The following is a 25058-nucleotide window of genomic DNA, read 5'->3' on the forward strand; positions in this document are numbered from 1 at the left end:
AAGCAATTATGTTTCGATTTCCTTGAGTAAAATAGACTTATATTAGTAGTTCTGCGAAGATAGAGCAATATATGTTTGATACTATTCCAATATCTGTTGTAGATTGAAACAAAACTTTATCTTGTTAATAAATTGACAAAAAAAATAATGTTTGGTCATATATAATTGATAAGATACATAAATGCACTAATAACATTAAGATATAGTACATTAGGACGAAGTAATTCTTCACTATTTTCGTAAGAGTGAAATGGATCCTTTTTTCACTTCGAGTGATCAAACAACCATTAAAGAACATAAGAGATGTGTTTTATCCATATGAAAATGCTTCAAAATTTTCTTAATGTATGTTGATCGATGTACTAAAACTCTATTTGGAAAATGAACAATTTTCAAGCCAAGACAAAATTTTGTTTTGCCAAAATCTTTCATTTCAAATTCATTTTTTCAACAAGATTTTAAGTTACCAACAAACACAACAATAATTGTAAGTTTGCTTTTTGATTTTTTAATAAAAATGCATGAACATATAAGGTTATTCACATACCTTTCTTTAAGTAGGTATTCGTTGAGTCGATTATACCACATGATCCAAATTGCTTTAATCCATACAAGGATCATTGTAACTTGATCGAGTATATGTTACAAGACTTTGTACTATTTGCTTCAAGCAATTTAAATCCTTAAGAGATCTTCATGTATATATCATTATTTATGGATTCATATAAATATGTTGTAATAACATTCATGAGACCTAAATCCAATCCTTCGAAGATTATTAAATTAATTAAAAATCAAAATTTGATTATGTCCATAATAGGAGAGTATGTTTTGTTAGGAATTCCGGATTACTTTGTTATTCCCAAGTTACTTCATTCCTTAGCCCTGAATCATAACTTTTCTACCTTAAGCTTCTTTAAAAACTATTCTAGTAGAAATAATGACAATAAAAAACTATTTAGATAGATCTAGAGAGTATAAGAATCATACTTTTGATCTGAATGTTTCTAGATCATTTCCTATCCGATAAAGATATCAAACAACCACCGTAGATGTCTTTTACCTTGTGTTTTTTTCACCCGATCTCTCCTTCAAGGAAAATAAAAAGACTTTTCTCTCTAGAAGACCATTAGGGTTTTTTTCTTTCTCTCTGGAGGTTTTCTCTCTAAAAGATGATAGACGAAAGTTAAAGCCCTAACTCCTAAAAGGAATATATAAAGCTCCCTATGGGCTTAAGTAACTTGAGCCCAAAATGGGCTTGGGTCACTTAATCCAACCCACTTGGATCCTAATTAATTAATTAGCTCTATAAGCTCTAATTAATTAATTAGCTCAATTTATAAAGACAATTCGTAAGACGTAGTATAACCTTACTTTTTTACCAAAACGCCTTTATGCACACTTATGATCTAGAAACTCAAAATCCTAAAAAAAAAAAAAAAGTGTGTCCTCTTGTATTAAGAGCTTGAGTGGGGATCGTAGGGACTCACAAGAAAATATTGGCGACCTTAGAATCTAATTTTGAAGTTGATTCATTATTTCACTAAAGAGAATCAATTGCACTCTAATATCCTATGAAATTATAATGAACATAGTTCAGCTTTTTGCCTTATTATCCATTGCATGCAAACTTCTTATGAACTGATATTCGTAATCTAACAAGATAATGCTATCACCTAGCAAGATTATTTATTCAATTCTTGAGTTATGGATCCCACCTATGGTGTGATAAATTAATATACTCTAGTTTCAAGGAGCATATGTCAAAACTTCCATGGAAGGAAATGCTACGACCATAGTCTTCTAAGTCACATGTTCTTTGGATCACCCAATGAGATACATTATCTCAATATTATGAAATATTATGGTGTCTCTATTGAGAATATCTGTTGCCACAAGCCTCTATCAATAGTAACTCAATCATAGGGATGTATGACCACATTAAGGTCTCATCCATAAGTCAAAGCCCTCCTATGATTTTGACATTGATTTCGACATAGACTTAATATTCTCTGAAAATTGAGAGTCCATGTAGTATAGTAGCTTGGTGAATCATGACAATTGATAATCTTATGTTATGGCATGTCTTATTCAATATGCATCACATGCATTAGTGCACTTACCATGGGAAAATCATTATGATAACTAAAAGAAGACATTCCTCCAATTAGGAGGTAGTGCATTATAGTCTCAAATGGATTGCTCAAATCCATGAATCAATTGTGGTCATCACTCTACAAGGTATCCATGACTTGAATCTTTTGTACAATCCTAATGGACTCAAGTCATGTACAATGCAAGTAATGCAAATAAGTATACTCAAATAACCAATTAATGCAAATGTGATAATAAAAGGGAAACCAAGAAACATACATAATAATTTTATAAATGAATCTCAATCTGTTACGTTATGTCATGCTTTCTAAGGCTCAATCTTGATAGTTTTGTTGTAATTATTACTAGGTCTTTGTAAGAAATCATGTGCTACTAATCACACTTTATTCTTCAATTTTATTCTTCTCATTCTGTTTTCGTACAAATACTCATTTGTACCCAATAAGTTTTACATCTTTAGGTGTTTGGACTATAGGTTCAAAAACCTTTTGTTTTGTTAATAAGTTTAACTCTACTTGACCAAATTTTTTTTTTTTTTTAAACATTTTGGCTAATCATTTTTGTGTCAACATTCTTTCGCATTTTATGGTTCGAGATCCTCATCATTTCTTATGACATCAAAAGTCACTTGGAAAACAAAATTAGTGTTAATAGCAATGTTATTTCAATCACATTTTCCTTCCATTTGTTCATCACTGATTGAGATATCGTAATTTAAAGAGGAATAAGGAGATTTTGAGAGAACCTCTTATTGGGGATGAGTTTTCTTTTCATTCCAAGATCCTTTTATACAAAAGTCTACAATTAATTGCTACTTTATTTATGGTCTTAAATGTAATAAATGAAGCTTAAAATAATTGGGACATTAAAAGTAATAAAGCGGGCACATGGAAAAGAGGAAGGAGGGAGAAGGTGGTGGTCATCCATCACTGTATTGAATGCATTTTATGAATGCATTTATAACATTGATTTATTTATTTTAGGGTTTTTTTTGTCATGTTTTTCAAACTTGTAACTAAAAATTGTTTTAAGGTAAAAAAACAAAATCCCATTTTTAAAATTATTATTGGAAATAGTGTGATCGGTAAGCCATTTTTAAAAATACTTTAAAAAAAAGAAAAAGAAAAAAGAAATCTCATTTAAATAAATAAATGATGTTGAATGTCATATTTATTTTTGAAACTTGTAATTAAAGATATATAAACTAACAAAATCATTTTTTTTAAATTATTTTTGGAAATAGTGTGTTTGGTAAGCTATTTTTAAAAGTAGTTCAGAAAACCAATTTGAATAAAAGAATTAATGTTTTATTTTTAAAAATTATTTTATTTTGAAAATTTAATTTATAGTTATATGAAATTAAATTCAATTTAAGTTACTAAAAACTATTTTACATTTATGAATTAAAAATAAATAATATTTGATAAAATATGTAAAATAATATTATAATAAATCATAAATCTATTTTTTTGTGAAAAAATTCATAGTAGTAAATATCATAGAAAGATATATAAAATATGAATATTAGCATCTTAATAAAGATATTAATATATAATTATATTTTTGTTCAAAATAATTAATAATACTTTAAAAATAATAATAGTTGATACTGTTTTATTTAAAATAAATTTAAAAAAATGCAAAGCTCGCTAAAAATATATTTACTAGCAATCACTAATAGAATATTATGGATTTATTCTCAGTTTATGAATTTTGTATTGAAAAATAATAATAAGTAAAATGATTTTTTTATATTTGGTTTTAAAAATCAAATATTAATGAGAAACTTATATATTTTTAAATTATTTAATCTTTGCATAGAAGATGTAAAATAAGAAATATTAGTTTGAAGTAGCACATAAAAATATTTTATTAATTTTAAATCTATTTTTAATTTCTTTTCACTTTTTCTCTCCTTCATTTTCCTATTTATTTTATTTCTTTTTATTTCTTCACAAAATTTCTAGGAATAAAAAATTGTCTTAATTTTTTAATCCAAAATTAATTTTGAAACTTACTAGTCTTAAAGAACATAAAAATTAACTTTGCCTTGATCTGGATTATGTTGAGTGAGATAATTCCAAAAATTATAATTGGATGTAGAGGAGAAATAGTAGTCTTTTTTTTTCTTCTTCTTCTTAATTTGTTATGGTTTTTATATTTATTAGACTCATTTTTGGATTCTATTTTTTTTAAATACCGAAATTATCATAAAAAAAATTGACACATTAAATATTACTTTAGAGCTCTTTTGCCTAATGAAAAAATTCATGAAAATATAGGTTTTGTTTGGTAACTATTTTTGAAAATCGTTCTGAAAAACAATTTTTGAAAATTGTTCTTTAATATTTTGTAAAGCAAAAGTTTGTTTGGAGACTTGAAATATTTTTAATGTTTTTAAATACGTTTTAACAATAATTTTTATATTTAATGCTTTATTTTTAATCATTTTCCATGTTCATATAATTATTTTTTAAAACATTCCATAGAAAAGAAGTGAAAACAACTAAAAGATATTTTTTGAAAAATAGTTTTTTGTTTGTAAAATGTGTTTTATTTTATTTATTTAGAGAACAAAAAATTATTTTAAAAAACAGTTGACAAACAGGATCACAATTATAATTTTGGATCAATTCCAATATCTCAAATTTACTATTACTTAGATTGGCTTTTGAGTTCCAAATTGTTTTTTAAAATTAATAGACTTTTGATGTTTGGTCTCTTTATTTGGTGCGAATATATGGCAAATTATGGTTTTGTACAAAGGAAGAACAATATATTTATTCTAGCTCAGTTTTTTAGATGAATTTGTTGTATTATTTGATTAATAATTGAGCTTCAAGTCTTTTTTTTTTTTTTTTAAATTATCATATTCATTAATGAATCTAGTGCATCAAGTCTTAATAGGTTGAAGCCCATTTTTCTAATGAGAAATTTTGAAAAATTATTAACCATATGTAAAATTTTTAGGTTGATTTTTTTTTTCTAGTTTCATGTAATTTTAAAATTTGAGCAATTTTATCCATAAGGTTTTGCTTAATTTAGAATATGTTTGTCTAAAGAATATGGTATGTAAAAAATTTAAGTATTGAGTGACAAAAGAGTAATTGATTACTACCAAAAAGTGCTATTTTGTAGACCTAATTATAATGGTTTTAAGCACCTTTGAGTAGTAATCATATTCATTTAACCCAATTAATTCATTAAGGTCCTTAGTAATTGGTTTTAACCATTTTGTGGCAAGTTTACATGTTTTTCATCAGCTTATGAACCAATTCAAGCATGCCAATTGATGGAGGAGCTACTTGGGCGAGTTAAGCAAGGTTTTTGGACATTTACAGGCTTGAATTTCAAGTGGAAACACGAGCACAAGCCATGGGAACACCATTTTGCAAGGAAAGAACAATGGAGAAGAGGAAAACAGAGTGAAGAAAATAGAGGACAACAGCTGCAGTCTTCTTTCGCACTTTTGGAGTACTTCCCAAAGTTCATTTTCTACATGCTATATACCATTTCAAAGCTCAGGAAGTCAAGAATCCAACGCCTCAAACCGTGTATGATTTGGAGCTGAAATGAGGAAGATATGGCCTTCGGAAGACAACTGCATCAAACCATGGGAACACCGTTTCGCAAGGAGATTTTCTTCATGGTGCGAAATTTGACCATTTCGCAAGGATATTTTCTTCATGGTGCGAAATTTGGCCACTTCGCACCATGAAGAACCACCTTGCGAAATTTCGCAAAGTGGCTTTTCACCTTGCGAAATTTGGACCCTTCATCTTTCCATTCCGCTGCCGGTTCTCCAAGATATTTTGCTTGATTTTTTGCTTTGTAAATACCTATTTTACCCTTGTAATCAACCAATGAATAGGTTGCTTTTGTAATAGCTCTTGTAATTTAGCTTGTTATTGTCTTTAAATAGAGGTGAAGAGCCTCAGACAAAGATATCTTGTAACCTGTAACTTTATAAGTTATAAGAGCACTTTTGTTCAGAAGCTTCTTTTCTCTTTTCTTTCTCATTTTCTTAGTAGTCAAACATCCTTGGAGGATGAAATCCCCAAGGATGAGAGGCTAAAACCTTTTAGTTTCTTGAAGTAATGGATGCCATGTGAAGCTCCCGTGTCAGGATGGAGATTTCCAAGCCATAAATGTAAGTAGCTGAGCGTCATAAATGTTTTCATTCAAAGTAAAGCTTTTAATCCCTCTGACTTGCTTTGAATGGCTAATACTTGATAACCTTTTGGTCTCAGTGGATTCTTATTGTTAGATCCACTGACGTTCATTAGTTATCTCCTACGAGCCATTGTATTGCAAGTCGAGGAGATGACCTATATCAATAAAAGAGCATTTATGAGGTTCAGCTACCCTTTTTGTAAGTTTTCAAGGACTAAAACTCAGTTGTTAAACTCATACCGGTTCGGGAAGTAAGCATCACCTTAGTTGCTTCCCCAACTCGAGGTGAAAAGTCCCAAAATCTCCATTTTTACACAGTGAGTTAAGCATGGCTATCCAAAGCTTTGAGAAACTTCTTTTTCCATCTTTTAACCTATTTTCATGTTAGTTTAGTTTACAACACCTTCATCTTTTTATGTTTTCATCTTAACCTAATTTTTATTAAGAAAAGTTCACTCCATCCTCCGAACTTCACCAGTTAAAGTAAAAACCCTTCCCAGTGTTCGATCCTAGAGCCACTATGCTATAGTAGCTTTGCTACTTTAGTGTAAGGACCTTAGGTATAAATTTTGTTGATACCCTTACATGCCAAGCTACCAAGAGTCGGGTTATCAGTAATGAAAGAAGGATGATTGTGTATGGAGGTATCGAGTTTATCCATACATAACCATTGGGGTCTATTGACCAAAACAACCCAACTGCAAGTCTGCAATACAACCATCAAGCACCCTCACTCGAGGTTGATCCCCTTGGAATGCCAAGCATCCTTACATTACACTTCATTCAAGGGAACCAAGCTCCCATCTCCATCCATTCGCCCACACCCTTCTTGTAGTCTGGGAACCGATGCTTGGGTGAGACTAGGACTATCAATCCTACTCGATTTCACCTATTAACCTAATGTACCATAATGAAGATTGCCTGATTCTTCTAGTCTTAAGTGGTCATAGTCGAGAGAGAGCTCTTGAGGGCACTAAGCACTGCAACACGAGCAACTGGATGTCAAAGTTATGCTCACTCTTGCTTGACTTATCACTCTTGTGACTTAGTAAAACAAGCGAACCCTAGTTAGTAACATGCCCCATCAACAACCAATATCCCTAAAACCTGTTGAGTGTCACTTGGCACATATCTAACCAATTAATAATAGACTTGACATGATACTACATACTTAACCAACTACGACTCATTCACAAGGAGAAAGTCGACTTTATCCCTTCCCCCTGAACCATTCAAGACATAACAAGCGGAAACCATATAAATAAGACTTATACTAAAAAAAAAAAAACAAGTTTGCCCCTAAAACTTAATCATTCCTTCACTTGTGTGCACACTCTTGATTCAATTCATAGCCACTTAATTTCTTGCAAAACTTTAAAATCACTTAATCTCGAGGATTTCCTCCCTTACCCAGTTCTATCTTGATGAACACAATTAAGGAATCCCTTGATTAACCTTGGTGCAGATGCTTAAGAGCAATAAGAGGATTGCCAACCGACATTGTTGGATTAGATTAACAACGAATCTAATACTCATTATTAAAATACCAACAATGTAATTATTATTATTTTTTGAAATTTAAAATTTTTTTATTAAAAAAAAACCAATTGAAAATAGCCTCCAGTTTTTTTTTTTTTCATTTTTTTTTGAAAAATATTTTTAGAAATAACCAAGAGGACCTTAGCGTCAACCTAGGTCGCGTATATTCCATGATTAATCTTTTGAAGAGTGCTACATGTACCATTTGGTGGAGTCCATATAGACAACGCGACCTTCATCTTTAAAAATTTGAATAAATTAGAGCATGGCAAGACCGACAGAGAAACCGAGTGATATATAACGTAGGATGCAACTTCTCCCGGAGCAAGTCTAGGAGATCTTGCACGATTGCAAAATCTCTTGACTTCCCTTATAATGTCACGGGCTTAGGTGTTTCCGAGCAAGCAAACCAGCACTCCATAGAAAGGCGATTGAGATCTGGTATCCAGATCTGATTTCCCGAGCGTATCTCATTTTCCCTTTGGATTTCTCCGAATTCAGACGCCATGGGTTCTTATTTGTACTTCAGGGCAAGTGGAAGGAGATTTGGTTTGGTTGCTGTTGTTTTTCTCCTTGCGTCCATCTTTTGCGTGGCCTTGTCTCAGGTACTGTTTCGATTTTGCGTCTCCGTTTTATTGATCGTGATTGGTTTGTGGTTTGCTGTTGAGGTTTTTTGTAAATCTGTGGATGGAATTGAACAGGGTGAGACGAATGGATCGGTTCTGGATCTGGGACGGCGTAGCAAGGTGATTACTCCTCTGTCGTTTTGTTCTTCTTTTCATTTTGTTTCTGTTAGGTTGGTGTGAGAATGTGGGAAGAAAAGGGAAATTTCTGGGGAAAAAATGGAAAATTAGGGTTGGTTTCTGTTTGGTTGGGGGGAAATGGAGAAAAAATTGGAAATTTGGGGCCAAAGTAGCGAATTGAGCTGTGCTTAGCGAAGCCAACTTTCTTCTATATTCCTCTGGTTTTAATATGGAAAGAATGAAAATTGAGAGCCAGAATAGAAAAATTAAGGGCCATTTAGCAACAAGGGCAGAAATTGCTACCTGCTTTCTCTTTTCTAAAGAGAAAGAAGGAAGGAGAAAATGGTGCAGAAAGATTGGTATAGCTTCTTCAAGATGGGTTATGGTAGATTTTCCAATCAAAGACTTCAAATGCTCTCCTGTTTTCCAAACTTCAATTTTCTGCAGAAAAAGACTGTTTGGCTATTAAACACTGAAGCTGGTTGAGCTGCTCCATCAGCTCAATTGGTCAAATTGGAGCTTTCACCTAAAAAAATTGGACTACCATGTGTTTGAGTATAAATGGGCACCAGTTTTGGGATGGTTGTGGGATCAAGTGATTGCTTGAGAGAATCGGATTCTTTCTCTAGATTATTTTCAATGCTCCAATGAAGAGTATCCCACAAAGCCTGAAGGGAGAATATGGTAAAGAAACAGAAAGCAGAGTGATTCTCAAAGTAATGAATGATCAGTTTTGGGTCAAAAGTAAATGCTGTTGGAAAATACACTAGAGGTGCTCAGAAAAGTAAAATCAAGACCTAGAATGTAAAATTAGGCTCTGGAAATATAAGCCAATAATGATGAACAAATGAGAACCTACAAAAGTGTAAATTGGGTCAACTTGCAGCCATGAGAGGGACTTGATTGAAGTAAAAGTCTGGCATTGATAAGTTTTCTCTAGGTGTTTTATGCTTTAGGCTTGGTTCGGGGGGCGGGTTGTTGTTGGCCTTTCCTTTGGCTTGCCGGAAGGTGCTTTTTGTATACTCCATGTATACTTTGATGCACCTTTTTCAAGCACTTTTAATTTAATCACTCTTTTTACCTATCAAAAAAAAAAAAAAAGAAATTTTGGCATTGATACAAGAGGAGGTATTGGTTTAGAATCTATATGTATTGAAAGTTTTTACTTATATGCTCATGTTTATTCTTTCTCTGCATGGATGTTATACGTTTGTATAAATTTCTGGGCACAGATTGTTCTGGAGGACCTTGAGGTTGAAACTACAGGAGACAAGAAGGACCCTGATTCTATTAGTCTTGATCTCAGTTTGGATTCCGGTCTTGGAGTTTTTGATGCTTTCTTTGCAAGTTTGTCAATGATAATTGTTAGTGAGGTTCGTTCACTCGATTCTTAGTGCTATTCTTCTTATTAATGTTTTTATGTAGCAATAATTGTTGTTTAGGTCTTGCAATTAGTTCTTAGTTCTATTTTTTTTAGTCAATTTCATAAATAAATTTGTGATTCACTGCCAAAATGTCTCATTTTGCTGCCAGTTCTATTTTATGTGTTTTTGGAGGTCATAATTATTCGGCCGTGAGAATGGATCACATATTCTAATGGTACCAATGTATCATCTCAAGAAAGTATCAAACAGCATATGATACATTTAAAAATACTGTCTTGTTGTCTTAACATTTTGGACCTTAGAAATGGGCATTTTTCTGTTGATTATTATAGTGAGCCTCAAACTGTTACTGTGGTACTGTATGTTTACCAGTTTTGTTATATTTGCATCTGATGAATGTTTTATTGATAATGGTGTTATTAGATTGGAGATGAAACATTTATAATAGCAGCTCTTATGGCAATGAGACACCCTAAATCAATTGTTTTATCTGGTGCGCTCAGTGCTTTGATTGTAATGACGGTAAGCTATCTATTTTCTTGTTTATTTTCCATACAAGAGCTGTACCTTTTTGTGCTTCGGCTTTCTCCATTTGTTCTTCTGATGCCCCAATGCACGTGTGTGATGCAATGATCATTTTCATGTGCCATAGGTTTTCTGTAGTTTCAGAAACTATGAAGCACGATTTATTATTAAGTTTTCCCTTATTCTCAGTTTTGTCAAGGTCAAAGTTGTTGTTCATGCCAATTAGGTACTCTCCACTGGGCTTGGCAGGATTGTGCCAAATTTGATATCAAGGAAGCATACAAATAGTGCAGCTACAGGTATGTAGTTTACGTTTTTATGTTGCTTTATTGCAGTGCATGTGTTCATTTTTAGTTTTTATGCAATGCTTTTTCATATTCTGCTTCCTGATTATTTTGACGCTTGACATTAATTATTTTAAAACATCGATTTGATTGTTTACCTTTTGGTTGCCTCATGCTGGCTGATTTTAGTTTTGACTTATGACCTACTCTTATATTTAATTATTGGATTCCTGATGCATGTAGAAAATTTGAAATTGGTTGTATAGTTCTTAACATAAATTTATTTGTCTATTTCTGGCAGTTTTTGCTTCCTTTCTCCCTTATAATCTTATTCTTCATTTTATAGAAACTATTGGCTTGTGCTTAGAAGCCATCTTGACTTAATATTTTGAATATCTATGCCGCCAAGCCAGAAAAATTTTAAAAAGAAAAAAAAAATCCTTTCCGACTTCCATCTGTCTTGGCCACCTTTTTCCACTTAATTCTCAAAATATTGTTTTAATTTGAAATTTGTTTTCTTCTCTTAATGAGGCATAGTGTAATTACTAATGAAATAATGATGTTGATATGGAGGGGTCTATTTGAGAAGGATGAGTTCTTTAAGTAACCAGTTCTTATAAGTCTATAGTGCTAGGTAATATGCTGGGAAAAAATGGGCATATTGAACTTTCTATTATATGGTTATGGTGGTGTTGTAGTAGGCAGTGATTATTATTCTATAAGAGGTGGCAGAGGAGTTGCTAGGGAATTTGGTGATGAGGTTGGTAGGGGTTGCGATGGGGTTGATGTCAGTGGTGTTGGTATGGATGAATGGGGAATATGAGTGTTGATGTGGCAGTTGCTGTAGTGTTAAGGTATTGGTGATGGTGTTCTGTTTTGGTGGCAGTAGCAATGCTATTTTTCATCAAGTGGTGTTGGGAGTTGATATAGTGATAATGATGGAGTTGGGCTAGTCTCACTGTGTAGGTGGTTGTGGTTGTGGTAATTATAGTGTGGTGATGGCAATTCTGATTTGTGGACGTGTTGGTATTTCTTTTAAAAGCTGTAGCAGTGGCAGTCTCTATGAAGGGGAAGGTGATGGATGTTGATTTTGGAGTTAGTGGAGGTAGAAATGGCAGTGGATTTGGTTGTGGCAGCATTATTTGTTGTGGTGAGATGTTAGTGGTGGGTCTCTAGACAGTATTTCAGTTCCTCAAAGGTGAGGAATAGTCTCAAACACAATCTGCCCTCCCCTCCCTTCCCTTTTTTGAATCTTTAAGGACTCAGACAAGAAAATATAAATATATTTTTTCTTTTGTGAGGAATAGAGTAAGGCATTTATTTTTGTCTTCAGTGCTGGTGGGTAAGCATCTGCAAGTATTGGGCTGTCCTTTGTCTCATGTTTTTCTAATGGAGGCCAATGCTGTTTCTCTCCTTTATAAAGCCGAAGAATCCTTGACCCGGAATTCTCCAAATTTAGGACCCACCTTTCTTTCAATGATCTTATTCATGACTAGAATGATGTTTTGTTCGTGTTGTGGGTGGGGGTGGGGGTTGGTTTCTTCACCTAATGGCAAGGATTTGGTAACAATTTCTTTCATTAAATTCCTATGATTATTCTTCGAATCCATGTCAATCTTTACTAGATACAGACCTTTGACTTCTTGGAAGACTCTTCCTTTTATAGAAAAATAAGAGATATATTAAAGTGCCCTTAGTATTAAAAGGTGGCACAAACTAGTATACAGCAGTGCCAGCCAAATAAAGTAAAGACAAACACCTTAATTGCTGATACAAGGTGGATAATATGCTGTTCTACCATCAAGTTTTTAGCATTGAGAAGTACCTTGCTACTTCACATTAAAACAAGAAAAATTATGGCAACAACTAAAAGTGGTTACAACCATGAATGCAAAACTTGATTAACTGATTGATTCCTATTTTGCCAACAAATCCACCATGTGGTGAGCTGCTTGAGGAACCTAGTAGAGGGAATGCCCAAACTCTAAAGCAATATGAAAAATTTGGCACAGCCACCCATTGAACCTTCATAGCCTCTCTCTCCTTATTTACCCATCCCTCCATTAGAAGGTTGGATAGACCCTCAGTTTTATTAGCTTTTGGCCTCCCAACCATTTTAGGGAATGCTCTCATTAATGTTGCATGATGAATTTTTTTTTTTTTGGATAATGTTGCATGATGATGTATGTTGTAGCAAGATTTATGTACCATAAAGTTAATATCAGCTATGAAATTCTAATCCTTTGTATTGTGGATCCTTTTGTGACATTTTTTGAGATGCAATGCCTGATGTTGTCATTCGCTTGCTTGTATGTTCTCTCATCTAGTGATGATATCATTATGTTCTCTCATGTAGTGATGATATCATCATCCCTAACCACCTTCACAAGTAAGGTCCGAACAATCCTGATATCACAATCCAAATGTTTGTCAATATTTGAGGAACCAAAATTCTGAAAATTGGACTGTACTTTTAAATCAATAGGATAATGTATAACAATACCCCAGATATTGTCTACACAATATGACTAGTTATATGCATATTTAAGTGTGAGTAAATCTTGAAAGCTTAGCTTTCTATTGGTTTTATATTACATTGCATGGATGATGTTTTTCCAACTTGATTATGCAATTAAATTATGAGTCATTTGGGCTTTTGAATGAGGTTAATATGAACTTAGATGTCCCATACTCTTTTTGTGTGTAGTTCTTTATGCATTTTTCGGACTGCGGCTGCTTTATATTGCTTGGAGATCAGATTCAAAGGCATCCCAGAAAAAGGAAATGGAGGAAGTATGTTTTTCATTAAATATCAGTTGCAGATTCACTTTATTTGTATAGGTGTAGAAAACTGATTCATTTTCTTATCTACTTTTGCCTTTCTAGACTCTTGTTTGGTTAGATCAGTATGATGATATAATGCTTGTTCGTTCTTACTGGTAATTTAAAATGTTACTAAAGTTGGATTACACGTTCTCAAGTTTTGAGGGGACCGTATAACAAATATTTATGATACTTATAATCTGTGATATGGTTTTTGGGAACATTTGCTTTGATTATGTGAAAACATGTTAGTGCCATCATTTCTTTTAGAATTCTTCCAAGTGTTTCATTAAGATCTTTACTAAATTGAATTATAGGGAAAAAATCAAGAGCACTGTTACTGTCCGCTATGTTGTGCAGCTCTGACGAGAGTGTCATTCATCACTTATAAATCAGATCTACTGCAATCTGGATTCAAGTCCTGATCTGCTGCTTTCAGTGGCTTTATAATGTCTATACAGACTAAGATCATAAAATATCAATGCCGAGCCACTCTGGCATTAGCATGATGGAGTATTGAACTCATATGGAGTGTCTTGTTCAGAAAGCCAAAGTTTCATTTACCTAGTATATTAAGTTATGTAATACTTTAGATTAAAAATAATAGCAAATATTTCTATGTTGTGCTGCATATATGTGCAAGGGATATATGATCTAAATGAAGTTTGTCATGGTTTGACGCTTATTTCATACAGCTCTACATATCTAAAAGTGTCCATGCAACATAGAGCTAGAATAGGCTGGTCAATTTGGATATATGTAGGCAGGGTCTATAGGTGCTATTTGTCACTTTGCTTCCTTGTATAAAAGCCCCAGGTTCATCCAAAAGAATGCAGGATCCATTACTCAAATTTTTTAAAATATTTTTATCCTCACTTACCCTTGCAAGTTCTACTTCATATATAATTAGTGGCTGAAAAATGTTGCATCAGTATTGACACCCTGACAAGTTTTTTTCCCCTTGTTCTTGAACACGTTATTATGGTTATCCTGAGATTACTTGTCGATTCATATGTTTAGGTTGAAGAGAAACTTGAGTCTGGACAAGGGAAAACAAGTTTCCGCCGCTTCTTTTCAAGATTCTGCACACCAATATTCTTGGAGGTATGTCTCGTGGAACATACTATGACCTTCTGGTTACATGGAACTTCTGTTTCCTCAGCTTCTTATTAATCCTTTTATCCATTTCTTGAGGCTTACAAAGGACATTTGATTCTATAGTTACAATATGTGTTAAGAAAATTTTGGTCACAGTTTGTTGATGTCTCATGATATTCATATACTGAGGCATTCTGTGTTTTATCATGTGCAGTCTTTTATTTTGACTTTTCTAGCCGAGTGGGGGGATCGCAGCCAGATCGCAACAATTGCGGTTAGAAATTTCTTTTTCCATCTAGTCCATCTTGGCTTATGTTTATATTATTTTTAATTTGTTTGTTGAGCGGCTCCTCCATTGAAATTGAAATCGTTGTTCAGTGTCTTGCATACTGCAAACTGGTTTCTCCACAAAAGTAAGTAGAATTAATTATTGCCGAGGACAGTGACAGCCAGACCTAATTTAGGTTAATGTAGAAACAATATGGGTCCGATACAAGTCAGGACAAATGAGATTTTTCTTACAGGTAAACAAAAATATATACTCAGGGTATACAAGAGATGCCATCTAAGTGGGTCTTACAAACGAGAGACCTCAAAACTGTAAGGAAATAGACTTGCGTCTGACCTTAATTTGGAAGACGCTCAAATCTTAATATCATCAGTTGCATATGGTGCCTATGATGCAGTTCATCAACATCAAACTTATTTCCCTCTTATTTTTATGTTGGGGGAAACCTCCATGCCCCAACTCCCTCATGGTACACAAGGATTCAGGATAAAACCTAGATACACTGAAAAACTCCACATAGTTGTTAAAGTGAACCTAGGCCCAAGGCTCAACTACTCCCGAGCCACTTATCTTGCTGGAAAGGCCTGCTCCGTCTATTTTTTTTAAAAAAACCTTGTATTTTGAAATTTTCGACTACATACTGAGTGTATAATTTCATTAGCTTTCCATTGGACAATTCTTTTAAATGCTTAGAATCTCGAATTTTTTGGTTGTTTGGGCCCATCCCTTGACCCACAAACCACACATATCATTGCTGTCCATGTTCCCATGTTCTTTGCTTTTGAAGTTCTCTGGAAGTACAAAACGTAATAAATTGGTAAACGAACAACACATCCAATCAATCCCTTACACACAAGCATAATTTCATAGCATGCATTCATCTTCCACATCCCAATCCTTTTCATTTCAGTTGCTGAAAGGTGAAGTTTGTGAATGTGCAGCTGGCAACACACAAGAATGCGATCGGAGTAGCAGTGGGGGCAACAATAGGGCACACAATCTGCACATCACTGGCAGTGGTGGGAGGAAGCATGCTAGCATCCAAGATCTCCCAAGGCACAGTTGCAACAGTAGGAGGCCTGCTCTTCCTGGGCTTTTCCCTCTCCTCCTACTTCTATCCTCCTCTTTGATATTTGTAATTGCCTGACCTTATCCTTAATTCTTTCCTAGCATCAAGGCTCAACCTATACGTTTATCTCTGTAGTTGTAGTAGTGGGTCTAATACCAAAATTTTCTGCTTATTCTTTTGTATAATGTTACTAGCTTTACATATAAATGTAATGTGATGGATTTCCTCACCTTCCCTGCTTGCAGATTGTTGTGATGTGTTCTTTTTCGAGTTCATACTTTTTGACTACTTTTCCCTTTTTAGCCTTGGCCTCTTTAATTGGTTTGGGCTTTCAACCTACCCTTCTAAGTCTATTTCAAATTTATTTTTATCTTTAAAAATATTAGATATTTTACTTATATGGCAAATAAAAATAAACTATTTTTTTTTTAATAATTTTTAATGAGTTTTGATGATTTTGAAAATTTAATTTTTGATAGTCAAAGTAGTATTTGTATATTTTTATAGTTTAATTTTTTAAATGATTAAACATCATTTTTGGGATGTTTTTGAATTTTTTTAATTATGAAAGTAAAATTGAAATTGAAAAAGAAAAATTGGATGGCTAATTTTGGTAGGATATATATGTATATAAACCAATTTAGGATTATGATACGACGTCGTTTTGAGGGTAGGCTCACGCGTTGATGCATGCACGGCAGATGCATCTAATGCAGCCTCCGTTTGGCTGCTGAGAAAGTGGAGGAAACGGAATGAAATCCTGAATCTAATATTTTCTACTACTTTATTTTTCACTTCTTGGAAGGGAGAAATGAAGAACCATGTGGTTCAAATTTTTAGTTTCTTGCCTTTTTTCATGCAGTTTTCTCATCAACCAAACAGACCGTGGAAACTGAAATCCAGTATCCATTGCTCATACGGCGCTCAAAATCTTCCATTAAACAATGAGCTGATCCAAAATTGTTAACAAAAAGTGGTAAAATGAAATGGGGTTATTGTTACTTGAGTCCTGGGGTATCATTTGTGAGGTGCCCTCAAATTTTCTCTGTAATTTCCATCACCAAGAAAATCCCGATCACACCTAAATCATACTGGTACAGTTCTTCAACCTTTAGTGATTCCATGAACTACCCAAACTCTGAGGTTCTTCACGCTAAGTTAATCAAGAATGGTTGTGTTGGTATTCGAGGGAACCATCTTCTGAATCTCTATGCGAAATCCCAGAATTTGGAACAAGCACATAAAATGTTTGAAGAAATTCCCCAAACGGATGTCTTCTCATGGACAGTTTTGATTTCGGGTTTTGCTCGAATTGGGTTGTCTGCTGATGTTCTGGGTCTATTCACCAAGATGCAGGATCAAGGTGTATGCCCCAATCAATTCACTTTGTCCATAGTTTTGAAGAGTTGTTCTTCGAATGTGAATGATTCTCGAATTGGGAAGGGAATTCATGGTTGGATTCTGAGGAATGGGCTTGATTTAGACGCTGTGTTGAACAACTCTATCCTTGATTATTATGTGAAATGCAGGTGCTTTGGATATGCAGAGAAGTTGTTTGGTCTGATGGCCGAGAAAGATACTGTGTCTTGGAATATAATGATGAGCTCCTATCTACAGATTGGAGATATGCAAAAGTCTGTTGATCTGTTTAGGCAATTGCCCGGAAAAGATGCTGCAAGTTGGAATACAATGATAGATGGGCTGATGCGAAATGGCTGTGAAAGAGTTGCCTTGGAACTTCTGTATAAGATGGTTGCAGCTGGACCTGCATTCAACAAACTCACCTTCTCCATAGCTTTGGTGTTGGCCTCTTCCTTATCAGTTTTGGGACTAGGGAAGCAGATACATACTCAGGTACTGAAAGTTGGAGTCCTTGATGATGGGTTTGTGAGGAATTCACTGATAGATATGTACTGCAAATGTGGGGAAATGGAAAAGGCGTCGGTGATTTTCAAACACTTGCCTCAAGAATCTTCAATGATGAATTCTGAAGAGTCTTGTGATGATGCAGTGGTGGAAAGTGTTTCATGGAGTTCAATGGTCTCTGGGTATGTTCAGAATGGTAGGTTTGAAGATGCTCTGAAGACTTTTAGCTTTATGATTTGTTCCCAGGTTGAGGTCGATAAATTCACCCTCACAAGCGTTGTTTCTGCATGTGCAAGTGCTGGGGTTCTGGAGCTTGGCAGGCAGGTCCATGGCTACATTCAGAAAATTGGACATGGACTGGATGTTTTCCTGGGTTCCTCAATCATTGACATGTATGTTAAATGTGGGAGCTTGAATGATGCTTGGTTGATCTTCAACCAAGCTAAAGATCGTAACGTTGTGTTATGGACTTCAATGATATCTGGCTGTGCTTTACATGGACAAGGAAGAGAGGCTGTTCGGCTTTTTGAGCTGATGATCAATGAGGGGATTACACCGAACGAGGTCAGCTTTGTAGGCGTTTTAACTGCCTGCAGCCATGCCGGGCTGCTTGAAGAAGGCTGCAAATATTTCAGATTGATGAGAGAAGTCTATGGCATCAGGCCTGGAGCTGAGCACTTCACCTGTATGGTTGATCTCTATGGCCGAGCTGGTCGCCTAAATGAGATAAAGGAGTTCATTCATAACAATGCCATCTCCAAGCTGAGCTCTGTATGGAGGTCTTTTCTATCTTCTTGTCGAGTCCACAAAAACATCGAGATGGGGATCTGGGTCTGCAAAAAACTACTTGAACTTGAACCATTTGATGCAGGACCTTACATTCTGTTTTCTAGCATTTGTGCCACTGAGCATAGATGGGAAGAGGCAGCTAAAATCAGGAGTCTGATGCAACAGAGAGGGGTTAAGAAAAACCCGAGTCAATCTTGGATTCAGCTGAAGAATCAAGTGCACAGCTTTGTCATGGGAGATAGGTCTCATCCACAGGACACTAAGATTTATTCATACTTAGATGAGCTAATTGGAAGGTTAAAGGAAATCGGGTATTCAACTGACGTCACACCAGTGATGCAAGATGTAGAACAAGAGCAAAGACAAGTGCTACTAGGTTATCACAGTGAAAAACTTGCCATTGCTTATGGCATCATTAGTACTGCTCCTGGAACACCGATCCGGGTCATGAAAAACCTTCGCGTTTGCATTGACTGTCACAACTTTATCAAGTATGCTTCTGAGCTCTTGGGCAGGGAAATAATCATTAGAGACATTCATCGGTTCCATCATTTTAAGCATGGGCATTGCTCCTGTGCAGACTACTGGTGATGCTGCAAGTCACCAAGCTATAAATTATGCCAGTGAGTACTCACCGGATTTGATTGCCATAAGTCAGAAACAGTTCATCAAGGGTTCATCTAGACCCCGGAAGTAATTCAAGACCTCCACAATTCAATGAAGAGATCATGGTTGTTCAGTCCATGATTTCCAGTCTGCTCCTATTGATTTTGACATTGATGCCTAATTGAGAATTAAGGTAATTTTATATTCATCGGCTTTTTATTTTTTATTTCCTGAATACTATCATGCAAAATGATTCTTCCATGCTACAGTAGCTTTAGATCATATTAGCAAATCATTTAGTTGAAGGGTCAGGCCTCAAAACTAATATCGACCCCCCCGCCCACCCAATGGACGGATGTAACTGTATGATACATTCTATGTTGTAATTCAATTTCTCCAATGATGAAACATAGATGAAAATTTGCTTTTGTCTTTGCTCCTGTTCTTTGGCTTTTGTTTCCTTCACTCTTTGTGGGATCACGTCTATGCTACACAAAGGCCAATATAGAGACCTTCTAATTTGGCTGCAATGTGTCTGCCAAACATCACCCGAAAATTCTTACTTCCATCAAAATATGGAACACAATCTCAAGCTATAATTGAGGTCTTGACTTGCTTTGGACATATTAGTTTTCGGCTTTTGTACACGTACTGATGAAGGACAGGCCTTTGAAGTCTTGCAGATAGGGCTTATCCTGCAATGGAATGTAATGAATTACGTGCCACAAAATAAGGGGAAAGGCTTAGAAAAAAAGTACGGTGAAGATTTCTTGAGAGGACTAGGAGAAAGAATATGATGAGTGAAAGGGAAAGTGAAAAAGGCCAACTGGATGGGGCCTAGAATTTCCAGGACAAGTGACTTAGAATGAAAACTCGAAGTCTTGTTGGTTCCGGGATTTTCTTTCCTTTTAGTATAATGAATCTCAACTCTGTAAAACTTTCTGGGCAAGTGGAAACTTCTAAATTTGTCTAAAATTGTTGAAGTAGGAAGTTTTTGGAAGCCCTGAATGGTCTGCTCAACTCCTAATGAAATCTAATGTAGTAAAACTCAAGAAATGGAAGTAAAATTGAAATCCTTAAAACTCATTGATGTGGTAAAGATCAAATGTTTTTCATGCATTGTACTAATTTCCTGAGTCAACTCAGTGGGTGGTTTTTGGAGGTTTGGGAACCCTGGATTAAGGCTGGTTCTACCTGAAATAATTTCTGAAACTGATCTCAATGTCAAACCAAGTTGTTACTATTGCTGTATATTGGGGTCTTTGATCATGGGGATTTGGATATCTTTTGTTCTTCATCTTTGGATTGATGAGTTAACATGATTCGGTAAACTTCCCCGAGTTACTGAGTCAACTGAGTAGTTCATTGTAACAGCAGTGTGCCCATTCTGGTGAAGTATGCAGTCAATTTTGGTGAGTTCGTGGTTCAGCCAAGTAACTCAATAGAGTTTTTTGGTGGCTCACCGAGTTCTAAAAACCGGTCACTGCTCCTCCTGGTCCAGGAACATCCTTTTCCCCAAGAACCTGTTATTCAATCCCTACCATCATTCAGTGAAGAAATTCGTAGCCGGTCTTAATCACTGATTAGCTCTATGTTTTAGGATCAAAGATCACTTGTGATACACTCATTCAAGGTGGAGTCCAAACCAAGTATTGAAAAAAACCAGAAACCCGAAAGAAATGAGAAAGGAGGAAAAGAACAGGAAAGGGACAAAGAGGAAAGATAAGATGTGAGAAACAATGGTGGCTTCTTCTAAAAGGGAGGCAAGTAAAATGGAGGAGCCCACCAAAAAGAGGACTTAAACAGGAAGGGTTTTGAGAGGGCTTAAAGGTTGGAATGTTATCAAATGTGTTGAGAGTTGAACTATTAGTAGGTTAAACTTAGCAATTAGACCTACTTTTGTTGATTGATCAGCTGGAGCTCGTAAACATAAACCTCCATCTTTGTTTCTCACCAAACTCTGTATTCTGGTTCTTAACTTTCCACTAGTAGAATCATTCTAACTTGATAACAAAGCCAGCAACCATCCAATATAATATACCAACTCCACTTCGAAGTTTTGTATTTCCTCAACCACCACGTCTCCTCTCTCCTTCCTACTCCTCTCCTTTGTTACTGTTGATAAGCAATGAGAGACCGAATGGAGAGGCTCGTCGTTCTTCCCTTCACTGCAGGCTGTGTGTCTTATGCCAGTGTGGCTGTGAGTGAGCAGCAGCCTAGAAGATCAAAACCTGACACAAACTCATCTACCATCAGTTCTCTCTCTTCGTTTCTTGGTTTTCCTTTTTTTTTTTGTGTGTGTGTTTTGTTTTTTGTTTCTTAGGCTTATCGGGTCTTGTTTCTGATTTCTCATTTGCCTTGTGAAAGGAGCACAAGAGGAAGATCAAGAAAGCTTCTCCGATAGCATGAAGAACTCATTCAGGCTCCTGGCCCTCCCAAAGCCAAACATCTCCACCGGTTTCCATAGACTGGTGAAGGGTTTCAAGAACTTCTCTCAATTCTTTGGTAACTCTCATTGTTTGGTCATCATTTTTCTATCGTTTTCTTCTCCTAAATCGTTCATTTCTTTCGTTCCAGTCCCTAAGGAAGACATGGAAGACTCGGACGAGGAGATGCAGATAGGTTTTCCAACCGATGTGAAGCACGTTACACACATAGGATGGGATGGTTCTGCAACTACAAACCCTATAAAGGGCTGGGACAACCTCATTCCACCAGAGTTGCTGTCTCTCCCTGCTGTTTCCCTGAGGCAGTTTTAGTCTTCCAGGGCTGCACATGTTGATGCTCCTCTTGTTTCGGGTTCCTCCTAGCTTGGTTAGCGATTCTGTGATTGTGAGATGTTGAAAATGGTTTGTCTTTTCGATCCAACGATGTTGTCTGTGCTGATACTAGTAGGTTCGTATGTACATAAAATAAAGACATTTTTACTCATAGACTGACAATGCCTTCAAACATATGCATGCTATAGATACCGAAAACTTTTGAAGGAATAAATAGGAGGATGACGATACAATGCATTGCTTTATCTATGCCAGTGGCATGAAGCAAAATCATACTATCACCATGAAATATAAAAGATCATCTCTTCTGCTCGAATAGATAGAGACGATGACATAGGCATTGCTTTGTCTAAGTTGGTGACTATTAGAGTAGTCATTTTGCTTTGAAATGAAAGGAAAAAGGGAACAACACGTACTTCATTATCTAAATAGGCATGCATGCAATTTAAACACGATGGTTGTGATAAAAGTTGTCAACAAATATACAATTCTTTGATCATCTCAATAGGCGAAAACCCTACTTGACGAAGTAAGGAAGGTTTAGGACATAGAGGAGGAAGTAAGCCCAAGTGACGCCGGAAATTCCTCCGAAGAAGAACCCTCCGGTGAACTTGGCCCAACCGTCGGCCGATTGGAGCTGGTCCGGCTCCTTGGTCCGCCCGGTGAGGGTTAAACTCGGAGCGATCGACGGCTCTCCTTCCTTGAAGGATGCAATTCCATACATTGTCAAGCAGATGCTCAGTATAACAACAAGTCCACCAGCAGCTAGAGACCCTGCTGGCCCAGCAATGGGGGTGTCCCTTAATGGGCCGGTCTTCACAAAGGGCCCAACAAGGAGGAACCCATGGGCCAGGCCCACCTCGATGCCCCGAAGAACTGGGCTTACCGCAGTCCGGTAGGCTGGAAGGTTGGACAGGTACCAGGCTATCAATGGGCTTGAAGTTATAGGTGTTTCAAGGCTTCCAATAAATGGATCACCATTAATGGGCTGGATCACTTGGTATGTTGGCTGCACAATGCACAATAATAATAATAATAATAATAATATTTACATTTTTCTAAAATAATTATAATAAAAGGAAAAATAAATGGAAAAATAAATAAATACGTATGCAAGTATGTAATATTTCTAGTAGGTTAGATTTAATTTTAAAAGTATTTTTTTTAATAAAATATAAATATCTTTATAAAATATGGGCACCCTTTTGTCTATAGGACCCTATAGTGAGACAATGCACAAAAATTTCCGTAAAATCTCTTCAAATATGGGTACCCTTTTGTTTATAAGACCCTTATAGTGAAATTTGGCACAAAAATATCTACAAAATATATTCAAATATGTGCACCATTTTCTCTATAGGAATAGGACCCTTAAGCACAAAAATTTGTACAAAATCTCCAAAAATATGGGCACCCATATGCATAGAACATTTCACAAAAAATGTATAAATTATCTAGAGATATGGGCACCCTTTGGTTCATAGGACCCTAATAGTGGAATTTTGCGCAAAAATTTGTACAATATCTCTTGAAATATGGGCACCCATTTGTCTATACCACCCTCATACTATATCTATATGGGCACCCTTTTGTCTATAGGACCCTTACGGCTAGACATAAGGGCACCCCATTTGAGAAATTTCAGCATTCATCAAAATTTGAGAAAAGAAAAATTGAAGTAGTTTTTGTGAGTTACCTTCTCAGACTGGATAGCCTTGATGGAGAAAGAGGAGGGTGCCCTCCTAGAGGAAAATGGCCTAAGAGGAGAAGCAGAGAGGCCTTTGGGAGAGGCAACAGGCAGGGCCCTAGAGGTTGTTGGTGAGGTGAAGCTGCTCTTGAGCTGGCTGGCCATCGGAGAAGCTGTTGCCATCCTGCTTCTTTGGTAATCTCAGGGCTCTCAGTTTAGAGAGGCTTTGGTAGAAAGAAATGAAGAGGAGAGTGGTGGACATAGATAGAAAGAAGAGTTAAAGATTTGGAGGGGCCATGTTGGGGGTGTGGTTGTAGTTGTTCTTGGGTTTTCATTGGATGCCTGGTGCTTGTGACCTTATCCCCTTATCTATCCTTTAATTCAATGTTGCGGGTCGGGTTGGGATCTGGTTTGGATGGTGGGTCGGATCGGATTCATGGGTCGGGTTAGAATTGGGTTGGATGGTGAATCAGGTTGAAATTGGATTGATTGCGAATCCAATCCTAATTGGGTGTCCAATTTTGATTGAATATTGCATGTGTTGGTCCAATCCTAAACTTGTTTTTCAAATTAAGGGTGATAATTTTTTATATGACTCACAAATTCCATTAGGAAATACTATGAGATTCTTAACTCCTACTTTGGATGTCATAATTGTGTGTAAATACACATATCCATTACTTCAAGTTAAACTTAACCCATTTATTAAATAAATCGTATTAGTGTTGAATGTTATAATAAAAGATTTTTTTAGAATCTTCGACTTAAACTTGATCCATTTGTAACCTTCAATATAAAGACTCTTTATTAATAAATTGCACAATTTCAATTATATTTTTTTATAAAATTAGTTAAAAAATTAATTTATGATTATTATAAATTTAAAGTTTTATAATCATATTCAAATTAATCTAAGATGACCCGATTCACCTCAACTCCATTAAATGGATTACATGCTTTATGATTATGTACAAAATGAGTAGTATTAGTATTAAAAAATTTTGATAGGAATTATCAAACGGTTTATATTTGACAATAAATTTTATTATTTATGATATAACCTAATTTTCAACGAATTTGTCAGACTTTGTTTTAAAATACTTTTAATACAAGTTATTTTCTTATTTTTTTTATAAAAGTAATTTGAAATATATGAAACCAATTTGTTGCAAATATTATTATAAATTTGGTAAAAAAATAAAATTCTTGGAAATGGAATATTAGAGGCCATAAAATTTTTAAAAGTACTTAAGTATTTAGAAACAACTTTGTTATTGAAGAAATTAA

General features: G+C 35.2%; 3 protein-coding genes across 3 annotated transcripts; 2 read left to right on the forward strand and 1 right to left on the reverse strand.

Annotated features, from left to right (window-relative positions):
* Nucleotides 1-8029: 8029 nt before the first annotated feature.
* Nucleotides 8030-19493, forward strand: LOC100265089 (putative pentatricopeptide repeat-containing protein At3g23330). The gene is given in 10 exon segments (XM_002278801.5): nucleotides 8030-8432; nucleotides 8529-8573; nucleotides 9803-9943; nucleotides 10379-10477; nucleotides 10707-10779; nucleotides 13472-13557; nucleotides 14608-14691; nucleotides 14900-14959; nucleotides 15916-16109; nucleotides 17144-19493. Coding segments are annotated over 10 exon segments (3027 nt in total). The 5' UTR covers nucleotides 8030-8333; the 3' UTR covers nucleotides 19290-19493.
* A 1739-nt stretch (nucleotides 19494-21232) lies between these two features.
* Nucleotides 21233-22310, forward strand: LOC100259906 (CRIB domain-containing protein RIC4). Its single transcript, XM_002278863.4, has 3 exons — nucleotides 21233-21559; nucleotides 21672-21809; nucleotides 21882-22310. The coding sequence occupies exons 1-3, from the start codon at nucleotides 21433-21435 to the stop codon at nucleotides 22061-22063; spliced, it is 447 nt and encodes a 148-aa protein (XP_002278899.1). The 5' UTR covers nucleotides 21233-21432; the 3' UTR covers nucleotides 22064-22310.
* Nucleotides 22311-22473: 163 nt separating this feature from the next.
* Nucleotides 22474-24117, reverse strand: LOC100242802 (photosystem I reaction center subunit XI, chloroplastic). The gene is made up of 2 exons (XM_002278744.4): nucleotides 23781-24117; nucleotides 22474-23093 (listed from the first exon to the last, which is right to left on the reverse strand). The coding sequence occupies exons 1-2, from the start codon at nucleotides 23952-23954 to the stop codon at nucleotides 22602-22604; spliced, it is 666 nt and encodes a 221-aa protein (XP_002278780.1). The 5' UTR covers nucleotides 23955-24117; the 3' UTR covers nucleotides 22474-22601.
* Between the last annotated feature and the right edge of the window lie 941 nt (nucleotides 24118-25058).

Source organism: Vitis vinifera, chromosome 4 (assembly GCF_030704535.1).
Source record: "Vitis vinifera cultivar Pinot Noir 40024 chromosome 4, ASM3070453v1".
Classification (NCBI taxonomy): Eukaryota; Viridiplantae; Streptophyta; class Magnoliopsida; order Vitales; family Vitaceae; genus Vitis; species Vitis vinifera.